This window comes from Muntiacus reevesi, chromosome 3 (assembly GCF_963930625.1).
Source record: "Muntiacus reevesi chromosome 3, mMunRee1.1, whole genome shotgun sequence".
Taxonomy (NCBI): Eukaryota; Metazoa; Chordata; class Mammalia; order Artiodactyla; family Cervidae; genus Muntiacus; species Muntiacus reevesi.
In genome coordinates, this window is record NC_089251.1 from 54,553,863 (window position 1) to 54,575,694 (window position 21,832).

The 21,832-nt window shown below is 46.5% G+C and overlaps 1 protein-coding gene across 1 annotated transcript; it reads right to left on the reverse strand.

The window, feature by feature from the left end:
- Nucleotides 1-1,078: 1,078 nt before the first annotated feature.
- Nucleotides 1,079-13,765, reverse strand: GGCX (gamma-glutamyl carboxylase). Its single transcript, XM_065929101.1, has 15 exons — nt 13,623-13,765; nt 13,110-13,280; nt 11,613-11,771; nt 10,992-11,157; nt 8,813-8,891; nt 7,632-7,738; nt 6,150-6,313; nt 5,534-5,799; nt 5,256-5,387; nt 4,754-4,905; nt 4,151-4,320; nt 3,807-3,937; nt 3,169-3,316; nt 2,799-2,994; nt 1,079-2,374 (listed from the first exon to the last, which is right to left on the reverse strand). Exons 1-15 carry the CDS (start codon nt 13,663-13,665, stop codon nt 2,182-2,184), a joined length of 2,277 nt encoding a protein of 758 aa, XP_065785173.1. The 5' UTR covers nt 13,666-13,765; the 3' UTR covers nt 1,079-2,181.
- Between the last annotated feature and the right edge of the window lie 8,067 nt (nt 13,766-21,832).

A 21,832-nucleotide genomic window follows, 5' to 3' on the forward strand; every position in this document is an offset into this window, starting at 1 on the left:
GGAGGCTACTAGGTGCAAAGGCATGAAACAGTGATGATGGTGGTCACAGCTTGAGAATCAAAAGCATAAAGTGCCAATGAAAGGGAATGTGAAACATGTTTAAGTTGAAAATCATACTTTTCTACTGTTTCAAGGGGGATGACACTGGTCAGGGACAAAAGACCTAAATGCTGGCCTATGGTAGGAAGCAAAGCCTTCTGGCTAAACATTTCAGTATTCAGACCCAGGGTCTCAATACTGAAACCTGGAGAACCCAGATTTTCTCCAGTGAACAGTTGCTGTTAACAGTACTGGGTACCCACAACACTGTCACTTGGAAAATGAGACAGGTGGTACACTAACAGTTGGGGGAAAGTAACATCCTTGCCTGTATCAAGAGAAATGCTTCTGTAAGAGTTCCCTTCCAAAATGAAGAACTACTTTTATTATTTTCACCAAGTAAAAAGGAGGGTGGGGCAGCAGATATGGGGAAGGACACAGTGCCAAGGTGTATCATGTCACTGAGGGGATCTGCAGAACTGAAAACCAATGTTCCCATGCATGGTTCTTAGCAAAGTGCCCTGTGCCACAGCCATCTCTAACCCACAAAATGCCTTGTGTGAATCACAGGAACTTACTGCCAGTCTCCACCTGGATCAGTTGAGTGCACTTAGGCCCAATCTGCACAACTCCCTGGCAGCCCTGCTCTTATCTGTTTCACTGGATTCCAGTATAAAGGCTGAAAGGACAGAGGTAGGAGAGATGAATTCAACAGATCCAAAAAGTAAGAGGTAGAACTGATGGGCCTTGAAATCTTAAGAAATGGAAGGAAAATGGAAGAATCAAAAAAACAGCTGCCATTCGGTAATAAAGAAGCAGGTCTGAGTTGTGGATGAATGCATCTTGTTTATGACAGTTAAAAACTCTGGGATAACCAGGTGGAGCTAGATAAACAGCTCTAGAGCACAGGAAAGAAATTAAGCAGCGGCATCCCTGGAAACCACGGAGTGGACATAATCATCCCAAGTGCGTATGGTAAAAAGGCAGCCACCTAGGAAAGAACCCTGCGATTGGATGGAGTGGAGCATGGGAAAAGAAGACTGGAAACAAATGCGATCCTTTATCAAAGTAACTGAGATTGCCAGCCTGCTGCCGCTGGTCTCTGCCTCCACACAGAGTTCCCAATAGGGTTCCCAAACAGGGCCTGTTTTGTTTTTGTTTGTTTCTGTTGCTAATTATGCATTCTCACTTCCTAGCCCAGTGCCAGGCCTTTGAATTTTCACAGAATTGAGGATCTTCCTGAATCACATCCAAACCTTATATATCATGACTGTAAACATCCCCTGATTTCATTACATTTGGTTAAATCTCACTTTACATCACCTCCTGCTCATTGAAAGCTAAAATAATGCTAAATACTCAGGTTATTTTTTAGATATATACCACTATTAATCATCTAAATTCTGTTATCAGTTTAACTTTCTGCTATTCTATGCTCATAACCCCTAGTAAAAAAACTGGCTGTATAAATAATAGGAACAAAAAAAGAATCAAAATTGCAGTGAAGAGAAAATTACCCTGCATCTAAAACCTGATCACCATCCTAATCACACTTTATAACCAGACAAGTTTTAAGCTATGTTATTTCAAAATTACTGTCAGTGATTCTGAAAATTTTAAGAGGCAGGGTGCAGGACCTTAAGACTTGAGGTTCGGACCATCAGTCAGTCTATCCCTTATTAGGTATACATCTTTGAGAGAATTATACTACCCCTCAGCCTCAGTTTCCCCAACCACAAAATAGGGCTTATGGCTCTTAAGGAATAAGTGTAATAATGCTGGCACAGGGCTTCACACAGTGCCTGTATATGGCAAGCACTTAAGAACAGCAGCTATTATTTTCATGGAACATTAACTCTCTTTTGGCAACGAGCAAGTCACTTTAAACCTTATTCTTACCCCTTGAAAGACATTTTCACATTGTTTTTTAACCCCACTGCCCAAGCCCCTCAACCTTGGAATTGATAAATCTTATCCTTGCTTTATCTCCTTGTCCCTCTAATCTATCCTCTCTGAATTTGTTACAGCCGTGGATATGGAGGAAAAACAAAAAATCTGAAGTAGTTTTTTCACATGTCCACTGCCTAGGTAACGGTCCTGTGACTGGCTGCTGCCGCATCTGTACTCCACATCTGGCCTCCCTCAGAACTCTGAGTGGACAGGGTCAGAATCCGGCTCAGGAGGGTTAGAATTTGAAGAATCTGTGTTTACAGGACTCGGCTCTCCCACTGGCTCAAAGGGTCGCAAGTTGGCATAAGTCACCTCTTGGGCCAGCTGCTCCAGGGAAGGGCGGCCTAATGCCAGATTTCGAAGTGAGATACAAGTCATGAGAAAGCTGAAAAAGATGGGGAAAAGCCAGCTGTTCAAACTCCTATTTCAACACGGGCAATCCTGCCAAAGCCCTCATAGGACACCCGATCATCTGGCCTCCCACCCACAGATAAGAATCTCCCCCTAGACACCCCCATCCCAGCTGGAAGGGCACCCCACTCCACACAGTCTGACTGAGGATTCCAGGGTCAGGTGGGAATAACCCACAGGAAATAAGCTGAGTCAGAACAAGACAGCACCCATCAGACACACCATTTACTCTCCCAATCAATCAGGAAGAGGAGCAGGAGAGAGGAAAAAGGGAGAAGTTTAGCACTGGATTGTCCTCTCCTGGGAAAGAGTCCCTACTGTTACTCTCATCAGAGAACAGTGACCCAGCCTGCAAACATCTGATGACAAAGACACGCGTACTATTGGGTAAAGCTTACCTGCGGCGAAAGATATAGAGCTTTCGCAGCAAGAAGCGGACAAGTCGCTCGTGGAAAGGGGCATTTCGCCGGCGTTCAATCTCCTGGAGCCTTTGCTGGCGTCTAAGGAAGGTCTGGACCAGTGGTGTTGGCTCAGGGCCACCTTTGACTTCCCCTTCGAGCAGAGGTTGCAGCTCTGGAGGCAGAGGCCCTGTTTCTGTCCAGAAGAGGGCAAAAAGAGGAATCACTGAGAAAAGAGCATTTTCTCTCCTAGAACTCCTCTTTCCCCAGCTAGATGCTTCAAGTTCATTCTTTAAGTGGGCAGATCTTTGATCATGACCCCGACTTCCTGTAAAGTGGGCTCTGTTAGCCCAAGTCTTCAGATACTCACCACTTCCATTCTCCACCTTCTCCTTCAATTCTTGCAGATACGCCAGGTCTTGCTCCAGTGCAACCTCTGTAGTGTTGACGTAGATGTACATGTAGCAGGAAGGACTGGACGACACTGTGTACACCTTATGGTACTCACCAGCAGGCAACTGACAAGGGGGAAGAAATGGATCTCTCATCCTCTAGCCTTTCCCTAGCCAATCTATGGCCTCCCTCCACTTCCCCACCTCCATCTTTTTTCTTGTATTTTGGAATCCAAAGGAACTGACCTCTAGAATCCTGAACGAGGCTATTTATAGCCCCCAGGGCCCTTGCTTTTCAGCCCCACTGCATTGTTGCTATTTAGTTGCTAAGTCGCGTCCAACTCTTTCCTGATCCCACGGACTGTAGCCCATCAGGCTCCTCTGTCCATGGGATTTTCCAGGCAAGAATGCTGGAGTGGATTGCCACTTCCTTCTCCAGGGGATCTTCCTGACGCTAGGATTGAACCTGCATCTCCTGCAATTGGCAGGTGGATTCTTTACCAACTGAGCCACCAAGGAAGCCTCCTACTGCATTACTGTTACATTAAAGCATTTTGTCACTAAATCAAGTGCGCTCATCAAAAGTTTTCTATTATTGTCAATTCAAGCCAAAGACCTGCATTTTTTCTCCCTCCTGAAGAGTCTGGTTCTTCTGTTCTGCCACCAGCTCCACGGTCACCTCCCCCTGCAGCAGCTGGATGCTAGTGTTGCCCAGGTCTTCACTCACGAAGTTCTCCAGGTGCAGCCCTGCCAGGGGCAAGAGTTCCCATCCCACCCCAAGGTGGCGTGAACTCACTCCCAGTCAGAACAGAGAAATCACACCTTCACCACCACCTCCACCTCGGGTTTCAAAAATCAGCCTCCCACCAGGAGCAGACCCTCCCAGCGCCATCACACACTGTGTCCCTGGCCTAGGAGGCCAGGAGGGAGACAGCAAAGCCTTTGTGCTTTCTTCCATACCAGGGAAATCTGCAATGAAGACCACTTCGGTGTGGTTGTCCAGGCTGCTCTTGATCTCCTGTAGTTTAGTTCTCCAGGGAGACAGGTCCATCAGCAGTGGCTGCAGCCAAGGTGTACGCCGGAAGGGGGACCAGGCAGCCTGCACGATGTCCACACGAGGGTCAAAAATCCTTGGGGAAGGAAATCATGTTCTATGGAGGCCATAGCCACCGAAATACTGGAATTTCCAGTTCTGTTCATCACTGTTCCCAGATAGGACAAACAGGGTTTTCCAGAAAGAAGAAACAGCCTATGTCAGCATGTTACTGCCAGTTGGGGACAGAGAGACAGAAGAGGGAAAAGAGATTCTGGAGCACTGGGAAGAATGGGGGTTAGTGGCCGCCTGAGGAGAGTTAACAGCTTCTAAGAGAATGAGTTCCCTTTTCTTCGGGATGACGGTGCCCTCTGCTGGATGCAATCAGCTATGCCCACAACCAGGTCAACAGGGACATGCACCAGAGGACAGCCTTGCAAGCAAGACAACACTGAGGAGCACAGGCTAGTCATCTTGGCCAAAAAAAACTGGACTTCACGTTTTCCCCCTTCTCTGCTCCCCTTGCCCACCTCTGCTGGAAGCGGTCATTGATGGAGACCCAAATATCAAAGTAGATCTGGGGCTCAGTGACATTGTACTTGGGCAGCAGGCGGCTCAGGCAAGTGGCATATTGCTTCAGCATGTCTGCATGGTCCTTCCAACGCCGGCTCTGTGTGAATACCTGCCCCAAACCCCCACATTAGTCCCACCTTGTTGTTACTGAGCTCCGAGACAGGTCATGCAGTGCCGAAGGCACAAAAAGATCCCTGCCTGCTGCCAGTTTTGACAGGAAAGAAAAAAAAAACGAGAAGCAAAAAACTTCGTGGAAGAATTTTTTTCATCGCTGGGCTAGTGGTACTCACCTTTCCTAAGTCTCATCTCAGTTGAGGGATGTGAATGACACTGCCCCATTTCAACCCCCACAAAAGAAGGTTCCACCTGGCTCCAGAGAAAGGGCAAAGTGGACCCACAGAGACCAGAGCCCAAAGCTCAAGGAGGCCTCTGAAGGCCAGGAAGTTAGTGGCATCTCACCCCCGGGTTGAGGTAGCCCAGCTCGCCGGTGCGGCCATCACGGTAGGTGATCTTCACGTGCTGGTGGGACCGGGAGTGCACCATCATGTCCCAGGAGTAGCCATATAGCCCGTTGGTCCAGTTGTTGTACCCCTGAGGAAGCAGGGCGGTGGGAATCAGCTCCATGCGCCTCACGCGAACGCTGTCCTCTGCCCAGAGAGGTCCCCATATCTGCCCGCTTCTCTCCTGAGCACTGTCCCCTCTGCCACTATCCAAGGGGACCCCCAGCCAGCACACACCTGGGTGAGGAAGTGGGAATAGGGCAAGAAGAGCTGCTCCAGGAGGTAGAGCAGGGTGAAGGCAGTGCTCAGCTGGTGGCGCAGCCCTGGCTTCTGACTGCCTCTGGCTCGGCTCCTCTTATACATGCAGGAAGTGCTGGGCTGTGGGGCGGTCTTGAGGGGCAGCAGCTCTTGCAGCTTTTTCGGGCAGTGAGCTACCAGCTTCCGAGGCCACTCAGGAGAGCAGAAGAGAGGGCTGCTGGCCAGCATGACATAGGGGAACATGCCTAGAACAGCGGGGAGGAAACCAGCACTTCAGGAATTTGGCTGGAAAACGTGGCTCATCCCCTCCACACCCCCCCTTCCCCTAGGCAGCCTCTCCCAGGTATTCCACTTATGATAAAAGAAGTCCTCAACTGGAGCCTATTACTTCCCACAGAAACTTACTATAAAACATACTAGCTGAGCCCAAAAGCCCTTGGCCACCTTCTCATCTGTTTCCATCTCTCAGAGATTACATCAGGCTCAGCTTAGCTCCTGTTCCTGTCACCATCTCCCCCTGCCACATGAGCCGCTGGTTCATCCCTCCCCAGCACACCTGTGGCTTCCTGTTTCCCACCAGATTATAGGAACTGACCAATGCTGAAAAGCTGGGAATTCATGCAGTGGAAGTAGGACACAAAGACGAAGCCGATGGGTCTTGAGGCATCAAAGAAGAGCAGGAAACCGGCTGAGAGGTCGAGCAGCAATCCGCACCAGTGCACCACCAGTAGACTCGTCATCTCCTCGGACAACACAAGTCTGCAGACACCAGGGTCAAAGCTCAGGCACTAGCATGCATGGAATACTCACAGTAGAGGCACCTCTGCTACCTTCTCCATGCTGCATTTTCCACCCTGGCAGGTGGGTAGAGAACTCCACACAAAGACATCCTCTGGGAGGGTTTTCCAAATCCTTTTCATTCCCACATAATTTAAGAGTGTTAGTCGCTCAGTCGTGTCCAACTCTTTACAACCCTAGGGATTATAGCCCACCAGGCTACTCTGTCCATGGAATTTTCCAACCCAGGTATTGAATCCGGGTCTCCTGCATTGCAGGCTGGTTCTTTACCATCTGAGCCACCAGAAAATCTCACATACTTCAGGTGTCCAATTTCTTTCAACATGCCCTAAGTAATAAGCAAGGGCAGAGCTCCCAGAGCAAAATTTGACTGAGCAGTGTGTGTGTTGTGCAGGGCAGGCTCTTCCTGGAGGTATACCAGAAGAGAAACTTTAAAACAGGAACGCTTGGCTGATAATGATGTCAAACATCCGGAACTGGGAGGTGTTAGGGCAGACGGAAGAGTACAAAGTAAGACAAGAAGGGGTTTCCCTGCTGGTCTGGTGGTTAAGAATCCGCCTGCCAATGCAGGGGACACGTGTTCGATCCCTGGTCTGGGAAGATTCCACAGCCATGGAGGAACTAAACCCACTCGCTGTGACTACTGAGCCCACACACCTGGAGCCTGTGCTCTGCAACTAGAGCAGTCACAGTAATGAGGAGCCCACACACCACAGCGAGACAGCAGCCCCTACTTGCCGCAACTAGAGAAAGTCTATAGCAACAAGGTCCCGCGCAGCCAAAAGTAAGAGTAAAAAAAGGAAGGCAAAAGGAAGAAGAGATGGGAGGAAGAGAGAAGTCAGAGAGAAGCAGCTCTGCTTTGGGAAGAGTTATTAACAATGGTTTTGTTGGGGAAGGGGAGCTGACTGTCCATCTTCTTGGCACGCCAGTAGAGGAATCTGGGCAAGAGGCTGGGGCAGCCACCCAAGGACAGAAGCCCCACCACAGCGACTGCTGGGGCACTGACTCACTCTCCAAGTCACCTAGCGCTGGCACTTCCCTTTCCTTTATTTCTCTTCCCTTTGCTCCGGCCCATGCTGTAAGTCTCCCAGGGGTAGCTAAGCCTAGATCTTTTGACATCATCAACTCTGCCTTCTGCTGAAGAGTGAGATGAGCGGACAGAGTAAAGCCTGCAGCAAATTTAGGCAAAGTGGGAGCAGCAGCTATGACCGGAGACTTGAAGGAGGTGAGCCCCCCAACCCTGCACCTGGCCACTCTAGGCCTCTGCCCTGCTGCTCACTTGAAAGGGCTGAAGAGCCAGTGCCGCGACAGGTATTCCATAGAGTAGCCTTCCACCCAGTCTGCGTCCAGCTTCTTTATGCCCGCAATGAAGTACACGATGAAGATCTGCAAACACGATATGCAAAACGAATATTCAAACGAAGTCAGAACCTCGTCCTCCACAGACAATCACAAATCAGTTCTGACCTCAGTCCAGGGCCTGAGAGACGAGATCCACTCTATTCATTCATCTCAGACGTTCACTCACCTAACATCCTACAGATGTCAGGCACAGTATTAGGCAAAGTCAGGACGGAAAAGTCGGGCTTCCCTGGTGGCTCAGATGGTAAAGAATCTGACTACAGTGCAGGAAACCTGGGTTCCATCTCTGAATTGGGAAGATCCCCTGGAGAAAGGAATAGCAACCCACTCCAGTATTCCTGCCTGGAGAATTCCATGGACAGAGGAGCCCGGCGGACCACAGACCATGCGGTCGCAAAGAGTCGGACAGGAATGAGCAACTAACACTTTCACTTTACTTTCACTTTTGAAGGAAAAGTCATGAAGGAAAAAGGAAAGTCATGAAGCACAGAGGCTACTCTTTCCTCATGAAGATTCTAATCTAGTGGGAATAAAGCTCTATTCTTTCTTTGTATGACAAGGTGAGAGACCCCAGAGATTAGGAAGTAGATTAGATTAGAAAACAGGGAGAAGCCAGTCCAGCTTTCCAGCAAAAAGGGAAAAAGAGGGATGTCCCTGGTGGTCCAGTAGATGAGCGTCTACCTACCAATTCGAGGAACAGGGCTTCAATGCCTGATGTAGGAAGATCCTACCTGCTGGGGGGCAAGTAAGCCCACGCACCACACAACTAATGAGCTCATGCTTTAGAGCCCACAAAGCTCTCTTGCCCAGAGCCCATGCTCTGCAATCAGAGACGCCACCACACTAAGAAACTGGGGCACAGCACTGAAGAGTAGCCCCTGCTCTCCACAACTAAAGAGAGACTCGTATGCAGCAATGAATACCCAGCACAGCCAAAAAGAAAATAAATAAGTAAAACATTGTTTAAATAGTTGAGTTTCAAAAAGGAGGGGGGAGGAGGAGAAGATTCAGGGAGGCCAAGCAGAGTGCAGTCTGGCAGTGGGCGGCCATGCTGCCACTGGCTGTGAAGAACACCCCGTCTCTCCTGAGATCTGGTACCTGGCCACGCAACACAGCATAGTTCCAAAGGGGCACGTGGGCATTCCGCTTCCGGGCACTCAGCAGGCCATCCACAGACCTGCAGTGAGAGGGAGAAGGGTGGAGGACGGGTTCTTAGTCCAGTCCCATTTCTCCCTTGCTTTTTAAATGTCATCATCTCTCTATTCCAGGATAGCTCTGTAATGATGTCTCTACTCTAGGAGGTCTCCCACATTTTCTCAGTTCTCTGGGCTATTCTGAGGCCCTTTCGAATTATTTGAGCACCCTGTAATGATTATTTCAAGTCATAACAGAAACTACTAGTTGTAACTACTAGTGACTTATAACAACAACAACAACAACAAATTCAGTGTTTAACATCTGTTAGTTAGCAAATTAGTCTCTCCTCATAAAACAAACCGGGAAAAAAACTACAATGCTAGCCCCAGAAGAAAGGGGCTGTAGACCCTCCATTCCCCACCCCATGGCCACAGGGCAACTGGCAGTAAGACTAGTATACATTGACCTCCTGTTACCTGCATGAGGGAAGGTGTACTTCCCCCTGCTCCTCCTGCCGCCCCATCCACTGCATGGGAGAAGGGCATAAAGAATCACTGATACGCAAAAAGAAAAAAGATTACAGTGCTAAAATATGACTAAATTTGAAAAAGAAGGAATTTCAGGGAATGTTTGAAAAGCTGGTGTATGAAAATATACACAGTGCATGTAAAGCAAAGTTTCAATTTTCAAGACAAACTGACATTTCACAGACCTGGATGCTAGGATCTAGGGCCAGAGAGTATCTGTTAACAGCTTACCTAGGCTGAGAACTGACAAAACCAGGCTACTAAGATTAGATGTATTCTGGGGAGGCAGAAGTTTTCAAGAAGACACAGAATGAGCAGAGAAGCCAGGAAAAGGGCAGGTTATTATACTGGTGCTCAAGAGTCTGGAGTCTGCCATTAGGGAGAACTGGAGTCTCATTTATGCCTCTTAACTGCTTGGTGACCTTAGGCAAATCCTTTATTTCTCTAAGCCTTAATTTCTTCATTTATAAAATGGGAATAGCACGATGGACCTCATGGGGTTATAACATAGAAAAAGCAAAAGTGTTTAGCGTAGTGCTTGGCATGTGGAAAGTCTTCAGTGAATGATCAGTATTTTTTCAAATTGTGCAAAAATCACAAAAATGAGACTTTCTGGGGTATTCTGTCAGAGAGTGTTAGTCACTCAGTCATGTCCAACTCTTTGTGATCCCATGGATTGTAGCCCATTAGGCTTCTCTGTCTATGGAATTCTCCAGGTAGGAATACCAGTCATTCCCTTTTCCAGGGGATCTTCCTGATCCAGGGATCAAACCTGGGTCTCCTGAATTGCAGACGGATTCTTTACCATCTGAGCCACCAGGAAAGCTCAACTGCCTCTCAATTCTTTATGATGAGAGCTGGCCACTCTGAATGAATGTAAAGGTTTACAGAAAGGGGATATCTGCATAGATGTACTGACGACTGACATGTAATTAATGACGGATAAATCACTAACGAATCCAGTGTTTGAGTTTTTCTTCCCATGCCCATGTTACTGACAGTTCATACTTGCTTTTCACTTAGTAATAGAAGGATTCCTTAAAGATCATCAGCTCTGCCACCCTGTCTCCAAATCCCTTTTTCACCTCCCCTGAAAGATGGTCACATAAGCCAGAGGTGGGGGAGGGTTACCTCCTCCAGGGACAGCACTGCTGAGCAGCCCTGGTGGGCCCTCTCCTTCTGACATGCTTCTGCCCCACAGCAATGTCTACTCTTGGCTCTAATTCTGTCCCTCACAGAGGAAGTCTGCTCCCTCTTCCACATGACCACCCTCGAAGTATTTGAAAACAGCTATGTCTGGCTTTAGTCTTCTCTTCTTCTAAGAGGATTACAGGAAGTGGACAGATCAAGGCACCTGGGGAGATAGGGAAAGAGTGAAGGGGTGGGAATGGAGCCATTCTGCTTGTGGTCACCCTCAGAGCTCCCACCTTGCTGACCCTTGCCCCTCCCAAGTCCATCCAAGTTACCTTTACTTGTTTACAAGTTACCTTTACTCTGCAAAGCATGGCTGAAGATATGCTTGCTGGGACAAGTGCTAGGACCTTACTGGGCCCCTACCTCTGGGGACCATCCTGACGCAGCCGACCCCTCCCTTGTTCCCCTTAGACTCATACCAGTAGTGGTGTGCATCCACAAACGTCAGCTGAAAGGCCAACAAGCCATACAGATAGGAGTGGTTATTCCATGACGTCTTGTCCAGGAGAAACACATACCAGTATGGCAGCAGGAACAACACACAGCTTATCCGGTAGCACAGGCCCAGCATCATGCCCAGAGCCCCTGGGATTGGGAGAGGAGAGATTAAAAGGTCAAAGGGTCACCACAGGCCCAGCTCCCCTGGGACAGGCTATGAGTGGAGTTAAGAAAATCATCAGATGTTTTATAGTCAGATAAAAATAAATTTCAACTAAATGTTATTTCAATATTTTAAAAAGAGTTAAGGGGTCACAGCTCAGATGACACACAGGTCAGCAGGATGAAATTATAAGTTATAGAAGAAGTGAAATAAGAAAACCTAGAGAATTCCCTGGCGGTCCAGCGGTTAGGACTTAGTGTTTTCACTGCCAAGGGCCTAAATTAGATCCCCAGTCAGGGAACTAAGATCTTGTAAACCATGTGGCACAGCCAAAAATAAAAATGAAACCCAAGACCCTGGTCATTCACCAGCATGCTTCAGATTTCTGGGTTTTAGGTAGGCCAGTCAATACACCCATCTCTCCTGCAGTTTCTCTCACCCAGAAACATGATGGTGTAGACCAGATACATCCAGTCAAGTGGCAGTGGCTGCAGGGCATCCAGCAAGGGGAAGCGACACACATCCAGGCCATCCAGGTATCTTCGGTCCAGGGAGCTGAGACCCCGCTCCTGGGGAATGTCCAGCACCATCATCAGCCCTGAGAAGGCAGAGGGGGAGGGTGCCGATAGGCCTCAGCAAAGGTAACCATGGAACATACTAGAATGCAGTTGAGCACACCCAGCTCCAGAAAGAATTCATTCAACAATAATCGTGCTTGCTAAGTCGCTTCAGTCGTGTCTGACTCTTTTTAATCCCATGGACTGAAGCCCACCAGGCTCCTCTGTCCATGGGATTCTCCAGCCAAGAATACTGGAGTGGGTTGCCATTTCTTCCTCCAGGGGATCTCCTGACCCAGGAGTTGAACCTGAATCTCCTGCATTGACCAGCAGGTTCTTTACCACTCGCGCCACCTAGGAATTGGTTGAGTGCCTACTCTGTGCTAGGCATTATGCCAGTTGTGGGATGTCAGTCACTGTACCTCCCTAAGCCAATTCCCCATTTGTGAGAAGGGGCTCATAATATTTTGCAGGGTCTCAGAGAAGATTAAATGAAAGAAGCGTACAAAGTGCTATCGAAGCTATTCAGGTTTTGATAGTCATGTTTGTAAAGGTCTGTCCTATTGGCTACACAAAGTGCTCTGGGGTGATGAGCCCTCAACCTCTTTTATTTTCTGGCACAGCAGTATCTGGCCAGCACACTGGGGTAAACAGAAGGGCTACTCAGGTCAGGAAGCCAGCTCCAAATTAATGCAGGATTTCTCAAACCCAGGACAATTCAGTTTGGCCTGGTTAATTATTTGCTGGAGGTCTACCCTGTGGTTCATAGGTCATTCAGTAGCATCCCTGATTTCTGTGTAGATGCCAGTAACCACTTCTTCCCCTCCCCCCACACCTAGTTGTGACAAATACAAATGTCTACAGACATTGACAAATGTCCCCTGGACAGCAAAATCGCCTCCAGTTGAGAACCACTGTGTTAAGGAGAGTAATATCTCGGCGTGTCTGTAACCCATTCCAAACATACATGCTGTGGCCTATGAGTTAGAAAGGTCTGGATTAGGGAGTCACAGCCTAAATGGCTGCTCTGTCACCCCAGCCATTTTGCTGAAGTCTAGTCCTTAGCATAGTTACTGGAAAACTTCATTCTAGTCCTTAGCATAGTTACTGGAAAACTTCATTCCACAAATAAAATGGGTTCCTGTTCCTCTGTCTCTGTATTTCCTGTAGCCTCGGATCAAAGCACTTCCGATCTCCAAGTCCTAATCAGAGGAGACATAGCTGGGTTACAAAGAGTTCTTCCAGGATATTAGTCACTTTATCTCTTAGAAAAAGAAAGGTTAGCCCACTAAGCAAGTAAGTATCCAAGAAACAGACAAGGGACCATTGTCATTCTCTCACCCCCAACCACGCTGGCACCTCCCAGACACTGGACTTACCGAAGAGAAAACGGAAGACTGCCAGGCTTGCAGGATCCGTGGGTCTATTCAGCAGGGTCACCAACCTCTCCCAGCTGGACACATCTGTCCACTCAAAACCCAACAGTTTCCCCATTCGGCTGCCCTGACGGGGCCCTGAAGTCTGTGCAGCCTTGTCTTTCTTTACTTTGTCTGCAACCAATAAATGGAGAAAGTTGCACATGCACGTCTGGGAATGGAGATGTTTTACAACAGACTCTTTCTCAGATCAGAAAAATCTCCGTCTAGGGCTTCTGCAGCCCCTCCTCCAGGATCCCCCAATGCCCCAGAACCGTTCTCAGACTGCAGTCCCCTAATGGCAAAGCGCCCTGAATGTCATCACCCACCCCGAAACCGAAGACTGCAATCTCTCTCTACAAGACCCTTCCCACCCGAGGCTCCCTTCCCCAGCCAGGTCCCGCAGGGCATCCCGCTCCAACCCCTCTGAAAGCCGCGCCCCTCTCTATCCGCCACAAGGCGGGGCTCTGAGCCTACCTGAGCCCCGCGGGGCCCGCGCGGGCCGAGCAGAGACCGCCATGGCCTCGGGAAGGTAGATGTGCCACAGCAACAACCTCCGAGGAGCCCGGGGGCGTCGCCAGGGGCGGCTCCCCTAAGCCCCGCCTCCCCGACACATCAGCACGCGCGAGGCCGGCCGGAAAGCGCGGAGACTGTCGTGAAGGGCCCTAGTCGGCCGGGCCGGACTCCCCGCTTGGCGGCAGAGGGCGGAGCGAGGAGCCTGGGGGCGGGGCAACGAGGTCGCGAGGGGGCGTGGTCAGAACCCGCCTTCCCTGGTGACCAAGGAGTGAAGGTGTACGCGGACCTGTCTCTTTTTCTGTCAAGTCTCGTCCCTGAGGGCTCCCGAGCCCTCTCCGCTCTGTCAACCTAAAGAAGACTCTGGGCGCCCACGACCTCTTTGGGTCCCTTCCCGCCCCTGTTAGGTCGCTGCAGATGTGTGAACAGTGCGGGCGCAAAAGTCAGACTCTTCCCAGAAGAGTTTCCCGCCCAGTTGAGGATGCACCTAGGAGGGCTGTCCCGGCCTGGAACCAGAGGTTTGAAAGCAGCAGGAAAACCGGAACGACCTGACTGCAGAAAGAATGCAGAGTAGGGGCAGTGAATAGAGTGTGTTTGGTTGGGGAAGGTGAGTCTTGAACAGCTTTGTAACATTGTTTCTCTGCCCTGGAATTGATAAGCAGGATCCGAGAAAGGCATCTTAGTGCAGGGGTTCTCACACTTTTTAGTCTCAGGACCCCTTTACGTTGCTACACACATTATTGAGAACCCTAAAGAGCTTTTTATGAATAATAGGTTATATTTTTCCATATTTACCCTCTTGGAAATTTACCCTGAGAAACGTTTGAAATATGCATTGATTCACTAAAAGGAAAAAAAGCAATGAACCCATTACATGTTTACATAAATAACATTTTTATGAAAAAATATATTTTCCACACTAAAAAATATATGAGAATAGGATTGTTTTACATGCAGATCTCTTTAATGCCTGGCTTAATTGAAGAAAGCTGGATTCTCATTTCTGTTTCTGCATTCCATCTGTTGTGATTGAAGTATATGAAGGAAATCTGGTCTCACAAGTACTGTTGGTAAAAAGAGAAGTATGTTAATAGGCTCTTTAGATAATTGTGGATATTCTTTGATACTACACCTAAACTTACAAGTGGTTGTTTTTTTAAAGGTTAGTTAGATGTGGGGGCTTCCCAGTTGGCGCTAGTGGTAAAGAACCTGCCTACCAAGGCAGGGAGACAGACAAGGGCTCAATTCCTGGGTTGGGAAGATCCACTGGAGATGGGCATGGCAACCCATTCCAGTATTCCTACCTGGAGGATCCCATGAACAGAAGATGCTGGCGGGCTACAGTCCATGGAGTTGCAGAGTCAGACACGACTGAAGCGACTTAGCATGTGTGCAATCAGATGTGGGATTGGAAAACATATAATGAACTTTACACTCTACTACATTTAAATCGAGCTTCCCTGGGTGGTTTAGACGTTAAAAGAATCTGCCTGAAATTCAGGAGACCTGGGTTTGATCCCTGGATGGTCAAGGATCCGTGGAGGAGAAAATGGCAACCCGGTTCACTATTCTTGTCTGGGGAATCCCATGGACAGAGGAGCCTGGCAGGCTACAGTCCATGGGGTCACAAAGAGTCGGACACAACTGAGTGACTAACACACACATTAAAATCATTGGTATATCTTGCAGAGGGAAAGGATGAGTGGGAGGACAGTTAGGGACTTTAGAATCAACATGTACATACTGCTATATTTAAAATGGATAACCAATAAAGACCTACTGTATAGCACAGGGAACTGTGCTCAATATTATGCAATGACCTAAATGGGGAAAGATTTTGAGAGAGAGTAGATGCATGTATGGGCTTTCCTGATAGCTCAGTTGGTAAAGAATTCACCTGCAATGCAGGAGACCTGGGTTGGATCCCTGGGTTGGGAAGATCCCCTGGAGAAGGGAAAGACTACCCACTCCAGTATTCTGGCCTGAAGAAATCCATGGACTGTAAAGAGTCAGATACTACTGAGTGACTATCACTTTCACTTCGCAGGTGCATGTATAACTGAGTCACTTTGCTATATACCTGAAACTAATACAACACTGTTAATCAACTATACTCAGATATAAAATAGAAAGTTTTTAAAAACTGTTGGTATATCTTCACTTGAATGGATCTTTTACTCCTGACAATTTTATAAAATCATACAAATGGTCATTTGGAAAATACTGACCATCTAAAAACTAAGCTGTGCAGCTCTTCTAAATGTAAAGTTTCTTAAGTGTTGGGAAGCTGCCAGGCACACAGTGGCACATACAAGTTTTCTCAAATTTTAATTGTCATTTGAAAGCTCAAATTTTACCATTGGCAACAAATACCATCTATTGTTTTCCTTGAATCGACAGGTTCCTTTCATTTTTGATAAAGTATTTGCTAAATGCACCAGTTTGAATAATCATAGTTCTTCTGTCCAATGTCCTTTCAAGTAAAATGGTACTTCATTTTAAAAGAGAAAAGACAAAAACAAAGATGCTTGACATCTTATTAGGATATTGCAAATGTGGCAATGCCCTGGTGATACAGTGGGCAATTTCACTTTCATGACCTGGGTTCAGTCCCTGGCCTGGGAACTAAGATCCCACAAGCCCCACAGCATGGCCAAAAAATAAAAACAACAGTGAGATTCTAGAAATCCAAGGCTCTGAAAACAACAAATGCTGGTCAGGAAATGGAGCAACAGAAACTCAGCTTACATTGCTGGTAGGAATACAAAACAGTTGGAAGGCAGTTTGGCAGTTTCTTACAAAACTCAACATACTCTTACCATATAATTCAGCAATTGTGCTCCTTGGTATTTACTCAAATGAGTTGAAAATTTATGCCCATGCAAAACCTGCACAGGAATGTACCTCAGTTTTATTTATAACTGAACGTGGAGTCAACCAAAATATCCTTCAGTAAGTAAATGGATAAAATAAACTAGCACATCCATATGATGGACTATTCAGTGATAAAATGAAATGAGCTATCCACAAAGACATGGAGGAATCTTAAATGCATTTTGCTAAGTGAAAGAAACCAATCTGAAATGGCTACATACCATGTGATAACCTGGAAAAGGCAAAACTTTGGAGACAGCAAAAAGATAGGTGTTTGCCAGAGGTTGTGGGGAGATGAATAAATGTAGCACAGAGGATTTTTAGAGAAGTGAAACTATTCTGTATGATACTCTAATGGTGTCATGATGAATTCATGTTGCTATATATTTATCAAGACCCATAGAATGTATAATATAAAGAGTGAGCCCTAGGGACTACTTTTCTGGTAGTCCAGTGGCCAAGACTCCCAATGCAGGGGCTCTGGGTTCGATCTCTGGTCAGGAAACTAGAGTCCATACACTGCAACTAGGAGTTCGCATGCTCAATAGAGATCAAAGATCCAGCGTGCTGCAACTGAGACCCAGCAAAGTCAAATGAAAAATAAATTAAAAAGATTTTTTAAAATAAATTAAAAAAAATAGTGAACCCTAATGTAAACCAGGAACTTTGTTATTAAATCAATATTAGGTCATCAGTTGTCACAAATATATCACACTAGATGTTAGTAGAGGAGAAACAGGGAAAGCATGAAGGGTGTATGGAAACTACTACTCAAAAAAAAATCTGTTAGTTTGAAAACAAAGGTGAGCTGAGTTCACAGTTTAATTGCACAAGTGTTCTTTCTTAGAATAACTGTGAGACTATCATTGTAGTTGGGTATACAGAAGCATTGTATTCATATTTTCCAGTTCACACAAAATAGTAAAATGATTTATACGCCAGTGACAGGAATTTATAAAATTAATAATTTTATACTGCTTTACTAACGGCGTTCTTTTTATAAAACTTTTTTCCCCTTTTTCTTTAATTTTTTTTGGCTGCATCTGCTGGCATGAGAAACTTCCCTGACCAGGGATCAAGCCTGCACCCCCTGCAGTGGAAGCACAGAGCCTTAACCACTGGACCGCCAGGGAAGCTCCAAGAGTGTTCTTACTTGATATTGGCATTTTTTAAATGTGGTAAGCTCATGGCGGGGAGGGATGCAGTGACTACTACTACAAGTGGGTACCACGGTCTCCCTCCTGCTAAGTTGCCAACAGTTTTGCCCATTTTTCTTTGCATTATCAGTTCAAATGTTAACACAGTTAAAAAGGCAAATAACATTTCAGTATTATTATAGTAAGTTTTGCCCCTGAAGACTTAAAGGGTTCAGGGACCATGTGCTGAGAACCACTATCCTAAAGGAAAAAATTGGCAGGGGTAGATGTAGTAGAGATTATTGGGCACAGATGTGTCTGACAGGTGGATTCACCAACTGTTCCTGCTGTTGCAGTCTGGCCCACTTCTAGGTCATCCTGATACAACACTTTGGAAGCCATAGATCTATTAATATTTAGGGGATGCATCTCTTAATCCACTCTCAAATCCCAGTCCAGATGAATACATTGTGGATTGGGAAGTTTAGGCCAGATTTTCTAGGATCACTCAAAATTAGATGGCTCTGGACTTTCCTGGTGGTCCAGTGGTTAAGAATCCACTTGCCAATTTAGGGGATATGGGTTCGATCCCTGGACTGGGATGGTTCCACATGCCTCAGGCAATTGGGCCCCAGCGTCACAGCTACTGATCCCGTGTGCTGCAGCTACTAGAACCACCACTAGAGAGTAGCCCCTCCTCTCCGCAACTGGTGGAAGTCCGAGAGCAGCAATGAAGACCCAGCGAAGCCAAAAATATATGAAAATTTAAAAAATACTAGATGGCTCCATTTTTTTTTAACTATTTATTTTTATTTTATTTACCATCTGAGCCACAGGGGCTTCCCTGGTGGCTCAGATGGTAAAGAATCCGCCTGCAATGCAGGAGACTCAGGTTCAAGCCCTGGGTTGGGAAGATCTTCTGGAGAGGGGCATGGCAACCCACTCCAGTATTGCCTGGAGAATTCCATGGACAGAGGAGCTTGGTGGGCTACAGTCCATGGGGTCGTAAAGAATCAGACATGACAGAGCGACCAACACTTTCACATTTTTATTTTGGCTGTGCTGCGTCTTCCTTGCAATACCTGGGCTTCTCTCCAGTTGCGTGCACAGGCTCTAGAGCACAAGGGTCAGTAGTTGCATGTGCCGGCTTATTTGCCCCGAGGCATGTGGGATCTTAGTTCCCTGACCAGGGATTGAACTCATATCCCCTGCATTGGGATGCAGATTAAAAACCACTGGACATCTGTTTTGTTTATTTTTTAATTTTTGGCTGCACTGTGTGGCATCCGGGTTCTTAGTTCCGCAACCAGGAAAGTCCCTAGATGGTTCCATTATGTTCAGTGTTGATCATATGTTATGTGCAAAGAACTGGATAAGTTACAAAGGAGGAACCAAATGATTCAGTTGTGGCCTCTGTCCTAAAGGAATGTAATGATAAAAGTATATAGAAATAATAAAATAATAATAGAATATAGGAAATCATAAGTTTTAAATGAAGTTCAAAGTGCTACAGGAGCACTAAGGAAGAAATGAATTACAACCGGAGAAATCAGAAAAAAATTTTTTGAAAACTTGGGCCTAAAAGAATGAATACAATTTTGAGAGGCGAGGGAAGTCAAAAATTCTGAATAGTCTGGGTGAACTGAGAGCATTCTCTGTAGAGAAAAGCAGTTAATAAATGAGATGTATTAACTCTTCACCTCTCCATCCCATGATTTTAACTTGTTTTTGTTCAAGCAGTTGATTTCTGGTTTACCCTTTCAGGACCAAAATTTGGAGACTCATGGCATTTAGCATTCACTTATCCAAAAATACTCCAAAACTTGTGGTGCCTCAGTGTGTGTGCAGGCTCAGTGCCTGCAATGCAGGAGATGCAAGTTTCATCCCTGGGTCGGGAAGATCCCCTGGAGGAGAGCATGGCAACCCACACAGTATTCTTGCCTGGAGAATCTCATAGACAGAGGAGCCTGGCGGGCTCCAGCCCCTGGGGTTGCAAAAGAGCCAGACACCACTTAGCAACTTAATGACAAACAAAAGGAATTTCTTTGTGGTTCTTTCCTAATGAAAAATTATATTTCTGTCTGCACGGTAGAGAAAGAAGCCCCCCTTTCGGATTTTTCAACTCAATACCCTAAACTTTTAGTGAGTGCCTACTAAGTACAGGATATATATTATTTTCTACCAGGGGTACCAAGTTAAAGACATAACTCCTGCCTTCACAGAACTTAAGAGTCTTAGAAAGTCAAATTGGGAGATTGGGATTGACACATACACAGTACTATATATAAAATAGATAACTAATAAGAACCTACTGTATAGCACAGGGAACTCTACTCAGTACTCTGTAATGACCTATATGGGAAAACAATAAAGAATGGATAGATGTATAACAGATTCACTTTGCTGTATGGCAGAAACTAGCAACATTGTAAATCAACTATACTCCAGTAAAAATAAACTTTAAAAAATGTGTATGCAGGGGACTTCTCTAGTGGTACAGTGGATAAGAATCTGCCTGCTAATACAGGGGACACCAGTTCGATCCCTGGTCTGGGAAAATTCCAGGGCAACTAAAGCCCCTGGGCCACAACTACTGAATGTGAGTGCTGCAAACTGCTGAAGGCCTTATGCCTAGAGCCCCTGCTCCACAACAAGAGAGGCCATCGCAATGAGAAATATGCACCACAGCAAAGAGCAGCCCCCACTTGCCACAACTAGAAAAAGTCTGCGTGCAGCAACAAAGACCCAGCACAACCATAAATAAATACATAATTTTTTTATGTATGGGGACTTAGGTTCAATCTCTGGTTGAGGAACTAAGATCTCACATGCTGCGGGACAACAGATCCCTTGCTGCAACTACTGAACCCACGAGCCATAACTAGAGAGAAGCCCTTGATCTTCCAGGAAGATCCCATGAGCTAAAACTAAGACCCACCACAGCCAAATAAATATTTTTTTTTTAATGTGTATGCAAAAAAAAAAAAGTGTATGGAGTTTATGAGGCTTCCCAGGTGGCGCTAGTGGTAAAGAACCCGGCTGCCAATGCAGGATAAGATACTTGGGTTTGATCCTGGGTGGGGAAGATCCCCTGGAGGCAAGCATGGCAACCTACGCCAGTACTCTTGCCTGGAGAATCCCATAAACAGAGGATCCTGGCAGGCTCAGTCCATAGGGTCCCAAAGAGTCGGACATGACTAAAGTGACTTAGCACACACACATGCACATGCAGTTAATGGTAAAGCTTATTGTAGATTTTCTAAAAGATACAGTGTGATGGTGATCAGAAGAGGAAGAAATTGAATTTCAGTGGGGAAATCTGGAAGATTTCATGGAAGCAATGATAAATGAAGCAGGATATTCAATTGTCTCAATGACACAAGTCCACTTGAGCAAAGATGTAAAAGGGGATGGTTTGTTTTGGGAAGGACAGGTAATTTAGTATGGTCCCATCACTTCATGGGAAATAGATGAGGAAACAGTGGAAACAGTGTCAGACTTTATTTTTTTGGGCTCCAAAATCACTGCAGATGGTGACTGCAGCCATGAAATTAAAAGACGCTTACTCCTTGGAAGGAAACTTATGACCAACCTAGATAGCATATTAAAAAGCAGAGACATAACTTTGCCAAGAAAGGTCCATCTGGTAAAGGCTATGGTTTTTCCAGTGGTCATGTATGGATGTGAGAGTTGGACTGTGAAAAAAGCTGAGTGCTGAAAAATTGATGCTTTTGAACTATGGTGTTGGAGAAGACTCCTGAGAGTCCCTTGGACTGCAAGGAGATCCAACCAATCCATCCTAAAGGAGATCAGTCCTGGGTGTTCATTGGAAGGACTGATGCTGAAGCTGAAACTCCAATACTTTGGCTACCTCATGCGAAGAGTTGACTCACTGGAAAAGACCCTGATGCTGGGAGGGATTGGGGGCAGGAGGAGAAGGGGACGACAGAGGATGAGATGGCTGGATGGCATCACCGACTCAATGGGCATGAGTTTGAGTAAACTCCTGGAGTTGGTGATGGACAGGGAGGCCTGGTGTGCTGCGATTCATGGGGTCGCAGAGTTGGACACGACTGAGCGACTGAACTGAACTGAGGGGGCTGGAAGGTGAGTCTCTTGAGAGATAATCTTCAAAAAGCAGGTTTAGAATGATCTTGGGGGTAC